Source organism: Pocillopora damicornis, chromosome 6, assembly GCF_964200805.1.
Source record: "Pocillopora damicornis chromosome 6, jaPocDami1.2, whole genome shotgun sequence".
Lineage (NCBI taxonomy): Eukaryota > Metazoa > Cnidaria > Anthozoa > Scleractinia > Pocilloporidae > Pocillopora > Pocillopora damicornis.
The window spans coordinates 19,047,819-19,061,753 of record NC_142675.1 but is presented as its reverse complement, the minus strand read 5'-3'; the positions used below and the strand labels follow the sequence as shown (position 1 = coordinate 19,061,753).

General features: G+C 38.3%; 2 protein-coding genes and 1 long non-coding RNA gene across 6 annotated transcripts; all 3 read right to left on the bottom strand.

The window, feature by feature from the left end:
- Positions 1 to 439: 439 nt before the first annotated feature.
- LOC113685129 (melanocyte-stimulating hormone receptor) lies at positions 440 to 3,846 on the bottom strand. Of its 3 annotated transcripts, none has more exons than XM_027202610.2 (2): positions 3,458 to 3,846; positions 440 to 1,677 (listed from the first exon to the last, which is right to left on the bottom strand). In XM_027202610.2, exon 2 carries the CDS (start codon positions 1,527 to 1,529, stop codon positions 606 to 608), a length of 924 nt encoding a protein of 307 aa, XP_027058411.2. In that variant the 5' UTR covers positions 1,530 to 1,677; positions 3,458 to 3,846; the 3' UTR covers positions 440 to 605. The 3 variants fall into 3 exon arrangements, with proteins under 3 accessions (XP_027058411.2, XP_089066065.1, XP_089066066.1); XM_089209939.1 differs by lacking the exon at positions 3,458 to 3,846 and adding an exon at positions 2,068 to 2,319; XM_089209940.1 differs by lacking the exon at positions 3,458 to 3,846 and adding an exon at positions 2,078 to 2,319.
- A 604-nt stretch (positions 3,847 to 4,450) lies between these two features.
- On the bottom strand, positions 4,451 to 7,136 carry LOC149044318 (uncharacterized). Of its 2 annotated transcripts, XR_016187430.1 has the most exons (3): positions 7,005 to 7,136; positions 5,795 to 5,901; positions 4,451 to 5,242 (listed from the first exon to the last, which is right to left on the bottom strand). It is a non-coding gene; the product is annotated as an uncharacterized LOC149044318 (long non-coding RNA). The 2 variants fall into 2 exon arrangements; XR_016187429.1 differs by having other exon boundaries at positions 5,795 to 7,021.
- A 3,312-nt stretch (positions 7,137 to 10,448) lies between these two features.
- LOC113685092 (melanocortin receptor 4-like) lies at positions 10,449 to 13,338 on the bottom strand. Its single transcript, XM_089211048.1, has 2 exons — positions 13,247 to 13,338; positions 10,449 to 11,738 (listed from the first exon to the last, which is right to left on the bottom strand). Exon 2 carries the CDS (start codon positions 11,596 to 11,598, stop codon positions 10,672 to 10,674), a length of 927 nt encoding a protein of 308 aa, XP_089067174.1. The 5' UTR covers positions 11,599 to 11,738; positions 13,247 to 13,338; the 3' UTR covers positions 10,449 to 10,671.
- Positions 13,339 to 13,935: the final 597 nt, after the last annotated feature.

Below are 13,935 nucleotides of genomic sequence, written 5' to 3'. Positions count from 1 at the left end.
GGCCAAAGAGAAACTCCACAAATATCTTAAATTAATGTTTTGGTCGGTAAACTGAGATGACTATCAGACAAAAACAAGAGGGTTGTACCATACTGCAATTATCAGATTTGGATATCATGATAGGATATTGTCTTTGAAATATATCCCAAATCTGTAAAAAATTTTAATTAAACCAGGATCTGTTAGATTCTCCTTCCGAAATTGCGTTGAAAAATTAAACTGCATTTTTATCTCAACAATTTTCCATCTCCTTCATTGCCTGTGACAGCCGCCCGGTAATTTATTGTAGGGACAAATGGTGGGGGGAGGGGGGGAGGGGATAAATATTGGTGGGAAGCAAATATCAAGAACGGCTCCCTTGTAGGGTTTTCCTCGTCCGCTCTTTGTTTTTCGTTCAATAAGTGTGAGCCATGTATAAGTGAGACAAGAAAGAATTTAAGGTATGAGGACTCTTGATAAAATAAGTATTTTGAACCTATACAATCCTGAATTACTCCACAGGAAATACTTATTTAGAGCTAAATAAAGACTTCTGGCAAAAAGTCAGGTAAAAAGTCATTTCCGTTTCTCTTTGTTAATCCATGACATCTGTCTCATCCCATTTTTTAGTGACCAACAAGCTTTCTCATTGTGTCTTTTACTGCCTGTCTCACATCTCGGATCTTCCAGAAGTAAAGAATCGGGTTCAGAGTTGAGTTAAACATAACGACCGACAATGCTACGAACCAAGCGAAATCAAGAAGTGACGATCGTACTTCGGTGAAGGAAAACAAGGCTGCAACAATTGCAAAGGGAAGATAACAAGTCACTAACGCCATTTGCAATAACAATGAGAAGGAAACTGTCTTTTTGTATCGTGGCGTGCTCAGGAGAATATCTCCTCCAGGTTTTTTGGAATTTCTCTGGGGGGTATTGTGTGCCAACTGTCTCTGGTGTCGGTTGAAAGCGACATATATTTTCGTGTAACAGAAGACAGAGATAACTAAACACAGTACCATAATGATGCTGACCATTCCTACAGCGACGTAAAAACTTACGAAAAACAGCACCGAACTGATAGCACAGAAAGCCCACATTATAGCCACCAGAATGCGAACGCGTGTTAGAGTAACTACCTCCCTATACCTCATAACCAGCAACAGGGCAAGAAGTCTTTCCACGCTTATTGCGGTTAATGTTGTCAACGACATGCCACAAAATATTCCACTTGCAATACTGGTCAGTGTTCCTTGAAGACGGCAAACGTTAGGAGATTCTCTGATCACCAAATAAGTAACGTAGAGTGGCTGTAGAATGAGACCCACACAAAGATCTGTGCTGGCAAGACAGCGGAATAGCAATTTCGTTGGGGGGCGAACTGAACACTTTTGCAATGCGACAAGAATGAGAGCATTCCACGTAAATGCGGTTATACCCAAGCAAATATTTAGCACCACAAGAAACAGATGCAGTTCTCTTCCAAACGACGTATTGATGCAAAATGCCTCTTGATTTGTAGTGTGGTTTCCATCCTCAGATCGGTTTGCCATTTCTGTGTTTGATAACAGATTTATTGGTGTTTCCTGAGCCTGTTAGCGAAGACAGTCTTTTTCAAACTTCAAAGGCCGAGGATGTCTTAAGCAAGATTTGAAAAATTCTCTTTGGACTTCTTTTTATCTGGAGCTGTACTTGTGAGTCCTAACAATACAATAAAGGAATTCATCTACTGAGATACTCAGCTTAATTGTGCCACAACTTAAAGAAAAACTGATGGCCTTTAAGTTTCCACCCAGATTGAAGAAGCTAATTGACTTCAGTTACAGTTGGATCACAAGGGGTTTTGAACCAAACAAATTCAAAATACCAATTCTGTAATAGCTGAGCAAATGCAAATGTTTGGTTTGAATTTTCGCAGACACTTCTAATATGTCGTGGCTGCGCATTTCGTCAAGAATTAAAACATTCTTGGCGAGTTAGGGTTCCAACGAATCGAACTGACCATATTGGATCTACTGGAATAAAAACATCCGCCTGTCAATGTTTGCTTATTTTCATGCCAAATTAGAAATTCGCTGTCGATAAATTTACCTTAGCTGACCTCTAATGCTTCAGTCCTGTACATCAAGTTTTTTCCTTGATTTTAATCTCTTCTTTTGTGGTCAACCCAACCGGACAAGGATAGTGAACACGAAAGTTGTATTCAGTTATCAAAATAAGTTTGGTATGCGTCACAGTGAAGCGTAATATTGGTTATACGTGACGAAATAACGCAATAAAGGGCTAGAGAAATTAAATTGGTGCGAGACAAACGTCAATATCTTGGATATTGTGGTATGGTGTTGTTTTTGTATTCTATCTCTGTAAATACAATTTTCTTGTCCCTAGATCTGTTGAAGCTTATGCCCAAAATTGAATACTAATCTGCTTGTTCATTCATAGCCTGTACCAGTCACTCAGTTATTTTACCATGGGAACGAGTGAAAATGTGGAACGAGCGTTGGGGAAAAAATGGATGGGGAGCTAAATCTCACAAACTCAACTTGCGGATTTTCCCTCGTCCGCTCTTTGGTTCTCCATGGGTTATTTACATGCTGAAAATAACTTAGAAGAATTTAAGGTATGAAGGTCCTTGATTGTCATGAGTGTTTGAACCGATGCAATCCTGATTTGGTCCGAAGGAAATACGTATTTAGTGCTAAAAATGACTTCAAAAAGTCATTAAAAAATGATTTGCGTTCCTTGTCAGATATATATATATATATATGCACTATTCTAATTTGAAAATAATTCTAGGCTTTTTTTGTAGGGAAAAAACTCTTCAACTCAACATCCGTGGCTCTGAATATAGCTCTATAGCATAATATGCAAAACGTGTTGTGTGATATAATAAACGTTTTCGTAAATTGAAGCCATTTTGCCCTCTAGAACCCTAAATTCAATGAAGAATATTATTTTTCATCAATGACTTTTGGCGGTGAAACTTTGGTCCAGTTTTAGCCTCAATCAAGCCTCGAAAATATCAGTAGCAGATATTGAGAAGGCCATCATAAAAAGCTCCTTGAAAATGTTTCCGAAGTATTGACAAGTCTATGGAAATTGCTATAATATTAAAAGATATTTTGTAATGGTACAGCGTTTGATAGCTGAGTGCTTCTTTTTTCGAAGCAGACGAACTCTACTCACGACAAGAAGAAAAAACCAGCTTTCTGAATTTCAATAGGGGTATCGAATGGTCCCATTCAATTTAAAGGTGCTCGAAAAATATGGCCTTTGCTCGAATTGCTCGCAAAAATTACACGGGTGCTCGCTTGCTCGTGCTCGCAAAATTTTTGCAACTGCTCGCATGCTCGCATTCTCGTTAACATGTGCTCGATTGCTCGAAATTTCGTTAATTCTGCTTTGTAGCTATTTTTTATACATATGTAAACGATAAATCAGTTATTATATTGTTGTAACAAAAAGGTTGAAACATCCTTACCTCTGGCTTCAGTCTTTCTTCAACAGTTCAGCCCGTAACTATTTTGGAGGCGCTGTATGTATTATCGGGGAAACGCACGAAGCTCCATGACAAGCATTTCGTTTATTGGTTTATTCTTTATCATATTTCATCGTCGCAGGCTTTCTGTTCGAGAGAGGTACAGTTCCGCAGTTCAAATGCAAATATGTGATCTCCCATCTATTCAATTGTTTCTTCACCAGGAAATTCTGATATAGTTAAAGAGTAACTGACGCCAAATTTTTCCCCTTTTTTTTCGTCTCAATATATTCCTCTTAGGTTAAAGGATCCTAAATGGACAAATAAATGATATATTGTGCGAAACCAAATTTTCTACAAATTTTTTTGACGCTTAATCAACGGCCATTTTGAAAACGGTCTGATCCTGGTCACGTGATGTGTACGTCACACGTGTGTAAGTCAGTGAAAAGGGTCGTGTCAAAACCTGAAAGTAACAACTTCGCCCTCGCTGTCTAACCGTTGCTAAAATTTACGAGGGGCAAAAAAATAAGATTTGTTCCATTCTGATATAGGCCACCATATCACCACCAGAGACTATGAAATACCAAGTGAGAAATAACAATCGAAACGTGAGGGATCGCATGTCTGTATTCAGAGCCACAGGTAATTTGCACGCCATTCCAAACAGCTGTAAAAAAATACATAATCCAATAATTTTTTCCTCTCAACCATTATCGAGTCCTATACTTAAAGCGATATTTTTTAGTCCAAGCCGAAAAGTATTTGACTTTAGATTTTGTCCGATGTGTAACACTGTGACCTTGGACCCATCGGTTCTGAAGTGAGCGTGACTAAGCGCAAATTGTTTTCGCGTATTGTGGGAGGTCGTCATCTGGTTTTGTGAACGAAACTTTTCTTCCACGTTCCGGAAATGTACAAGACTTATCCTTTCTTTATTTTTTTTCAATGGAGACTGGTGAGCAGCACAAAGGAAGACTACTTGCTGTAGTAACTTTTTGTTTATTTTTAGAGTTGTCCAGGAAAGATTACAACGAACATTGAGTTGCATATATAGCATATTCGTGTGCCTAAGTTTAATTAACTTCCAGTGGAAGTGAATAATAACAGAGACATGCTGTACATGAATGTTACAAGAAACGCCTTGTTATGGGCGTCACACTCGAGCGTTGTTTCTCATTTTCGACCGGAAACATGATGAAATCAAACCTGTCCGAAAGGTTACTCATTTCGAACATGTACCACTGTCAGCTGAGTGAACAGTACTCACGCTCGTTTATCGTAAACAAAACAAGCCGACATAGGAAACCATTAAAGCACATGTCATGGGAATGCCTAGCTCTCACCGTCTAAAACGCAGTGCTTTGGTTAAAATAAGGAACCGAGTCAGCGACAAACTCGTGCTACGGAAATAGCAAGCACGTAATGTTTCTCAAATAACGACCTGAACTTTAAAAAAATACATAAATATGTTCAAGCTATACTTATCCAAAACTCTACTACTCTTAGCTGCGTTGATATTTACAATATGGGCAGAAAACAACAGGATGTAAAACAAAGAAAACGAAAACCAGCATTCAAACTAGAGAAGCGCTGAGTAGTGATGTTTACTAACAAAACAAATTCAGACGGAGTCAGTCTTCACCAGTTTCCTCAAACCCTGGATGATGGACAATTGGCTGTTCCACTGTAACATCCTCCAAATCTTTGTCTTTGACCACATCTACTTCTTGGCAAAAGACGTTTTCTTTCTCCCTCCACATTGATTAACAGTTTCCACACTGACACCTTGTAATAAAAAATCAGTAAAGTAGCCATTTTTTTCACGATGTTGAATAGAAGAAATAGAGAGCACAGCTTGTATGATTGGTTTCACCAAAAGGAACATTTATCACCCCTGTAACTGTCACAAACGTGGGAGATAACTCAAACTTTCGGATATTAACAAGGTGCAAAGACCACAAATAAACAATAAGTTAATATTAAGAGGATGTTCAATTCTACATGTGCGAATGCTATTTTTTGCTACATCGTGTTTTAAAGTAAAAGCCGAGAAATTTTAAATCGTTCGCCAAAGTCGACACAGGAAAACTTAAAGCCGATTCAATCGCGTGGAAACGTGTATAATCCATCCAATTCACCGCCACAAACATGTAAGTTTATATTTTCAGTCAGTGAAACCTTACCTTCGGAAGGAGCGTGCATTTAGCATAGCATAGAAACACTTCGCTCCCATGGTATTCAAGAGTTTGCACTTTTGGTTTTGTCCATTTGATCGCTCCTACGTTTAATAAGCGACTAATTTTCAGATACTTTATTTACAAGTGTAAATGCACTCACCAATCTTGCTTTCTTGATTGAGGCGGCCGCAGCACGCGGGCCCATGATCCTCTTCTGAATCTCGCCCTCTGTTTCAGGTTCGTCCTGACGGTTGAAATCGCGAGGGCCTGATTTCACCAACAGATTCATAAACCCTTTTATTAATATGTTCACCTTCAATCGAGGCCTCAGAATCTGAATACTCAGACCCCGAAATCGAACTGCTTTCACTCGAACTACTATCTACTTCTAATGTACACACCTACTTAATGTACATACGTGTGACGTATAAGATCACATGATCAAAAATGATCAAAATCGAAGCGTTTACGGCTTATGACTCACGAAGCTTTCTGCTGCAGAAAAAAGACACAAAGAGGCGTTCGAAGCACCTTGCATCTCTTTCAATGTGTTACCCGAGGCATTTAGATGGTGTTCCGAAAAAGTTACCTTTTTAGCCTTTAGTTACCCTTTAAGAGGAAGCTCAACATGACTGGACATGACGGGACATGACATGACATAATCTCCTATGGAGACAACATTACTTGTGAACCTTTGTTGATCTACATTCCCATTTATTTGAGCAAATTATCAGGGTTTGTAGATATGATTGATTTTCTAGTGGGCAAAGGGAAATAAAATGGAAGGAGTCAAAATATTTTGAAACAGTGTATTCAGATCGCATTTTGTAGCGGTTTTTTCAACCTTGGAAGCTTTCTGGGCACAAGTAATAATACCTGTAATCTAATGCCAAACGGTGGCATATGAAACCCGATTAAACGAAACAACATTAATAACAACCGTCGGTCGTTTGGGCTTCACCGGTTCAGGGAAATTCTTAAATGAAATGATGCTTTAATTATTTTGACCAAAACCTAAAGGCCTAGCCAAACGCGGAGACACGTCTAGAAACTGTCGGGCGGAAACACGAAATGTAAGAATTCTTCTCGAGAGGCACCCGCGAAGGTAGAAAGTAATCTAGAGAAATACTATTATTACCAGTGCTATTTGACCTTCAGAGCTACTACTAGAGCTTGTCAGATCTGTACGGCTATGATTGGTTAGATTCTGGAAGCCCCCAAATAGCTAAAGCCTCGTTACGTTGAATCTTTTTCAGTTAATCAGCGGGAAACCAGTTTGCCGATCATCGAAACCGAAGCCCGACATACTTGTTAGACCGAATGTCACGTTATTACATTTCATAAGAGCTATATAACAAAAAAAAACATACCCTCCATTTCAGCGTCGGGTTAGAAAGAGATGGAAAACTTTAGATCGCGGGCTTTGGATCTAGTAGATTTCCTTAATTTAGAGCTCTTGAAGTTCTTGAACGTCCACCCTGACTGACTCACATGAAGCTTCGTAACGTAATTTGGCATCAGCAGGGGACAGTTGGCTGTAAGATACTGGGACTGGTTGAACTGCCTTAGCTTTGCACCTATTGTTCTGTTTTGGAGGTGTCAGCCAGATTATTAGTTGCTACTTGGCGCAAAACAACGTATCCTATTAATAAAAGAGAGATTCCGGCTAGCGGAAAATTTACGAAGTACTCGAAGTGCTCGCTGCTCATCTAAAGTGCTCGCTGCTCGCACGAAAAATTTGACAACTGCTCGTGCTCGCAAAAGTAAACACACTGCTCGCATGCTCGCAAAGAAATGCTCTAAAGACCATTCGATACCCCTTTCATTCTAGCCTAAAATTCTGCCATCTTTCTCAATCTGCTTACACACCTGATGCCCTCGATATTGCTGATCCTAGCATTATGCAGAACACGTGTCACAAATGAACCGAGTAGTATTGGCTTAGTTTAACAAAGAGAAATTCTGTGGTCCGGTGGTAAAGCATTGGAGGTCGTAAGCCTGGTCACGTGATTTCACGGTGGCGTTCTTTAGCTTCGACAGCCAAAATCATAATCAGTGTGAGATTAACCACAAAATATGAATTAGCAAGAAAGAAAAATAATAAAATTGTGCCAACAAACTTAAAAGGAACCAGGATGGCGAGGAATCGAGAGATAGCATTTTTACCTCGTGGTATAAGTCAGTATGACGTCATACAATGAGGTTTAGGCATGGAAGAAAAAATTCACCCACTCCCTCCATTCTCGGCTGATCTTTTAGACAACTAATTTATGCATCAAAACTTGGATTAAATGCGTTATCTCCTGCCACCTCTGCTAGATTTACCCCTATCTATATGCCTTCTATTCAAATATCTGGAGGGAGGGATGGTACAAAGGCCGCCTTTTTTGCCTGAGTAAAAGCATGGAGTCATCATGGAGTGATTCAAAATGGCGTTTGTCGACGGGCCATAAACTAAAATGATCTACCTTGTTTTTCCTTCCTTTCCCTCCATCCTTAACCAAAATATATCGTTGTAGACCTGAAAAACGAACAGGAAGTGTGCGTAAAAATACTAAACTGGAAAATCAAAGTGCTCTGTGAGCAAACTCGTGAATTGACACATGATTTTTTAGATTATGTTTAATGTTATCTGGTTTAGGGAATTTTGTGGTTGATTGTCATATCTAGAGTACGAGCAGTAGTTCAGTGTTCGCTAATGTAGCAAAGAAACAAAGTAACGTTGGGATAAGAAGGCATTACAATTGAAATGATCATGCTATTACATTTGACAAGGTGGATGATGTCATGTGTTTTAAACGTCTATCATTTTTGTTTCTGGTTCAAAAGAAAAGGTTGGAAGTAAATGTGGGTGAAAAGTGAAATTTACTGTCTTTCGTTGTAAATATTAGAAAATCAAGGCAATACTGTCTTAATGAAAACATTAACGATTCCCTCTTTATCAAATGAGACAAACGGGAACGAGTTTTGAGTGATATAACTAAGCCAAGCCTGCCACCGTCATTTTGGATCTCCACCTGGGTAGATTTAGGTCACGTGCTAGGCAACGTATGATCAATAACAAGATAGAATTTCATTTCAGGCCTATTTATCAATTTTGTGGTGTGTAACTTTCGCATTTTAGTACGTTGTTTGTATGTTGAATCTTCAAATTGTCTTGAAACTTAAAAGAAAATTGTTCTTTAAAAATTCACTGAAAATCGGTAGCTAAAATTGTTTGTTTAGGTGTTATCTGATTTTCGTGTTAACTTGTTATTTCGTCAGTCGCCGGCATCTTTTGTTGCTTCTCACAGGAAAAACACACGCGACGAAACGTAATGATCAATTTTGTCCTCAATCTCACGCTATAACAGAAAAAGCTTTTGAACATCTGTAAACTCCGAGCGCTTCGCAGTAAGTGATATTTTCAATGAATCTTCGGATTATTTTCAAGTTCAAGGATTGTAAATTACAATTTTATGAAGAACGAAGGTTGTTCTGTTATTTCAGTGTGAATCCTTGCATGCCTGCCAGTCGCTGGCGCCGCTTGTTGAAACTAAAACGAAAAAAAAACTCTTTTAAGATTATCATTGGCTTCTTTTTCACCCCACCACTATTCTTAGCAACAAAGGTCGCCATTTCGTCTGTTTATTGCTCGCCAAAAACTATAAAATGCACTCAAAAGCCTAAAATCTAAAAAAAGTTTACAGGAATCGACCAATCGAGCGAGCGAGCGAGCGAATGCCATTCCCCACATCGTATCTATAACTCGCTCTTGCGCATGCGCGCAATTCACGAGTTAAAAAGGGCTTTAAAGTCGTATACCGACGATGACGACGGTCCTACGATCAATATGGAAATATTTTGTCGCATCGTTCGTTAAAATCATCAAGATGATTTTTCCTTCTTTTTGTTTCTTTCTCGATCACAATACACATTTGTAGAACTCACGGACGAAGAGCAGAGGTGCGGAAGAATGTTTAACTAGAAAGAAGCGGGCCTCAAAGTCTTAAAATTGACGATGACTACGCGGTTAACAGTCCTAGCGATAGAAGTGTAAAGTTGATTTTCGCCTATCCGTTTGGCTGCCATTTGGCCATATTTTACTCATATTTGGCGGCTGATTTACCATATTCTTAGTTTCTGCAGATTTAAATGGATGTAACTTTTTGTTACGAAATTCGGCTGCGTGAATCTCGTTGGTCAGAATATCAACCCCCAGTTGAATTTTATAATTTGCTTGAGTGGCTATTGAACTATCAACATCAATTTTTTCTTCCTTCTACGATATCTTTTTTTACTATTTCCCTGTCAATTTATCTGAATTTTAGATAAACGTTGCTTTGAAACCTCGTGTTTTGTCTGTTGTTATTACCCATAGTGCTCCGACTAACGCTTTCAATTAAATGGTCATTTTAGGGTAAGTCACGCAATATTGGGAGGAGATGGATCTCACCATTTGATTGAAAAATTAAGAAATATCATCAGGTAGATCTAAGGATAGTATTTCTTAGAAAATGTAGCTATCTGCTTCCCTCCTCTCTTCCTTTTTTAAGTCAATCGCCATAATTTTAATTTGTTCGTCTCCCGTTCTCTATAGCCAACAATTGAACATCTGCCTAAAATTATAAATTCCAAGCGAAATAAATCCTTTATTAAATTGGAATTTTCTGCATCGATTTCCTGTTACGCGACACTGAAATCCAACATTAATTTGCAGCAGAATTATGTCAATCATGACGCACTAGCACTATGCATGTAGGAAGATTTGAAAGGCATAAACAATTCCGTCTTGGGAAACTCAAATACTCAACTTCCTTCATCAATACGTCAAGAAAAGGTATAAAGAGCGTTTAATCCAAATATAATGAGACCGTGAGCTGTATACTTTATCATACTTGGCTGCTTAATCATAACAATTTCATATGTATTCAAGTTTTTAAGACCATATCGGACATGCGGCTTATGTAGAGTGAAAATGTCCGCTGTAACAAAAGAGTTCACCTTATGATTTAATTTATACTACGAAGTAATGTAACAGAGAAAACGAGAGTAAATTCATTCAAAAGAGCAGAACTGTCCAATCGTGTCCTTAACAGCTTTCCTTACTTCTCTAATCTTCCAAAAGTAAAGAATCGGATTAAGAGAGGAGTTGAGCATGATGATAGATAGTGTCATTTCCCAAGCGAAATCACGCGAAGGCGAGATTACTCCAGTTATGGCGTACAGGGCAGCAACGACGCAGAATGGAAAATAGCAAACTATTAATGTTATTTGCAGCCACAATGCTGCTGACACTGATTTTTTATACCGCGCCAAGTTCAGTGGAGGATTTTCTCCGTCAGTTCTACACGAATTTGCGTGCATATTTAACTGCGCTATTTGAGTTTTGTGAATGCGAAGTGACAGGTAGATCTTGGTATAGCAAAAGGCCGAGGTTATCAAACAGATAAACATCGCAATACATATGATTCCTACAGTCAAGAGGTAGTCGACTTCGAACATCGCTGCAGTAACACCACTCGTCGGCCAGAGAATGATGACAAATAGACGAGCTCGCCTTAGAGTCACGGTCTGCCTGTATCTCAAACCCAGCATTAGCGCGAGAAACCTGTCCACGCTTATAGCAGTCAAGGTCGCCAGTGATACCCCACAAAAAATTCCACTTGCAATGCTTGTCAATCTTGCAGTATAGTAACAAGTGTTTGTATGACGCGAAGACATTAGATAAGTGATGTAAATGGGCTCAAGGATAAGTCCTACGCAAAGATCAGTGCTCGCCAGACAACGGAATAACAGCTTTGATGATGGATGAAAAGAGCTTTCTTTCTCAAGGGCTTTGAGGATCACAATATTCCAAAGAAATGCAGTCAGGGCCAAGCAGATGTTTAATCCCGCAAGAAAAATGTGTTGGTTTGCATCATACAATCCATTTATGCAAAAGACTCGAGTTTTCGTGATATTTTCCACGCTCGTGTTCGCCATCTTGATTATTTCAAATCGGTGTCACTTGTTCCAATCTGTCGGGTTACTTGATCGACACAACGTCCCCTTTTTAAAGACCAGTTTTTGTGATAGTGCTCGAGTGGGTAGTTACGATGACGCAACCTTAAGCAATACCTTTGCTGATGGTTAGAGAAAAGATAAATAAATATGAGTATTAATCTGAAACATTCCGGTTAGCATACGCATTCAATTCAAATCTAATATTCATGTCATAACGTGCTAGGTGGGAAGCACCGCCCTCATCGGCAGGTTGAAACGAGTAGTGCAGGTCTTAAAACTAAACCGATGTCATTAACTTCGTTTTTTGACGCATTAAACCCTCGCTGGCTTGCTAAAAAATTCAAAATTTGATGGATCTTACGTGTGCAGTTTTTGATTGTCATTGTGACCGCCTTTGGTTTCCTTTATTTCAAAATTTGTGACGGTTTTGTCAGCTTGTGGAAGTTTGCTGAGGTATTACGGTGACTCTTTTGAAAACAGAGGAATAGGAAACCTTTGTGCAAAAAATTAAAACGAATGGAGGGCCAAGATGACACAATTTGATTCCTCTGAAAAGGTAAATTTTTCTGAAGAGAAATAAACACAATAGAGAAGACAAAGGCAAGTGGTCCTTTGAAGGAAAAACACAATGAATAATGACCAAAAAGTGAGTGAAATAACAAAAAACAGCTCAAGACACCAGACGTAACAAAACGAAGCATTCAGAATTAAAATAATTCGAAATAATAAAAAATAGTACAAGCCGAATTCCCTCGACAATTGAAGAACAATGATACCGCTGTTAATCTGAAACTTGCAACAGTCGGGAAGTCGGCAAAATGTGAAATTCATGATCATGCAAAAGTTTTTTTTTTTGGTCTTTGCTTTGAGGGGGAGTGACAGAAGAAAAAATTTCACTTCTTCCATTTCAGTATCTTTTTATTTAAAGAGTTGTTTCTTAATCAGGGTAAATTTTACAAAAGCGCTTCGCGTAAGATCCAATTCAGAACAATAGCTATTCGAGGAGACTCGTTTGTTAAAATGGTTGTTTACATCTTAAAAAAAAAAAGGAAAAAAAAAACCTACCGTTGTGATATTAGCTTTCAGTTTTTCATTTTCTTTTTATCAATGGCTTTATTTATGACATCGCGGTAATTCTGTTTCACTTATCTCTTCCGATATTTTGACATGAGTTGATAAAGAAATTGAAATTGTTGACGAAATTCGGCCTTTATTTCACTGAGACAATTTCCCTCCAATATTCGCAGCTGCACAAATCGAGTGACGATGATGATTGAAGTTTGGTGGTACTTTAAAAACATCTAAGATGTATTTCAATTAGTAGTTTTTATTTTAGTGGGCTCCAACCTTTCGCAGAGGCTTCTCGCAACTTTCTTTTTCCCATTTTCTTTGCCTAAAGAACAAAATTATTATGCAATTTACAGCGCATGCAGCAAGAGTCCTTCGTGTCATTGATCATAACTCAAGTTTGTCCCATTCGCTGCCTTATTGTTTTTGATAATGTTTGGCGGGTCGTGAGATTTTTCAGGCACAGCATCGTACTAATTAAAACCTTATATTTCTACAGTAGCTCTTCATTGTACTGAAAGATTCCTTACTAATTACCCTCATAACTTTCAAAAATTACCTGTAGGATGAGATTTAGTCTCGAGCCGTTTTCTCTGTGTTATCAAGTCGAACAAGGCGTCAATTTACAGAATGAAAGTTTAATTTAACAGCACCTGAATGCAGCTGCTATTTACACTGTTATATTAGAAGTCTCAACAATAGTCTTCATTTAAATCATGCAGTATCTGACAGATCGGTCGGCAATGTTAATTCTATTAAGGTGAAAGCTATTCCATTGAATTTTCCCACTCGAAATTAAAAAAAGTTGACCAAACGTAAATCGAAAATCGATTCTAATACAATACGTGCAACATACTTTTTTTCTCAAACTAAACAAATAACTGGTGTAAAACTCATAATGAAATGAATAACTGCTTCACCATTCTCCATCTCCAGTTTAACTTGAAACGTTATTTACAAAAGCTTTCCTTGTATGTATTTACAAACGACAGGCTCAAAATGTAAAATTAAAATAAATGCGCGCACAGGGAGCGGCGCCCGTTGAAGAGCGCCGTAGGTTGCGAAGTTTTCAATAGAACATAACAGATAAATAGTACGTTTTTAAGATATCAGCGGACTTATAGATGACAAGTTTCATGATTTTGGACAATTAACATGAATTTTCATTTGATTTGTTGTGAAGAATTATTTTGAAAAGGTGTCAAGAACTGACAGATAGTGTGGAACGAAAATGTTTGCATTGCACTA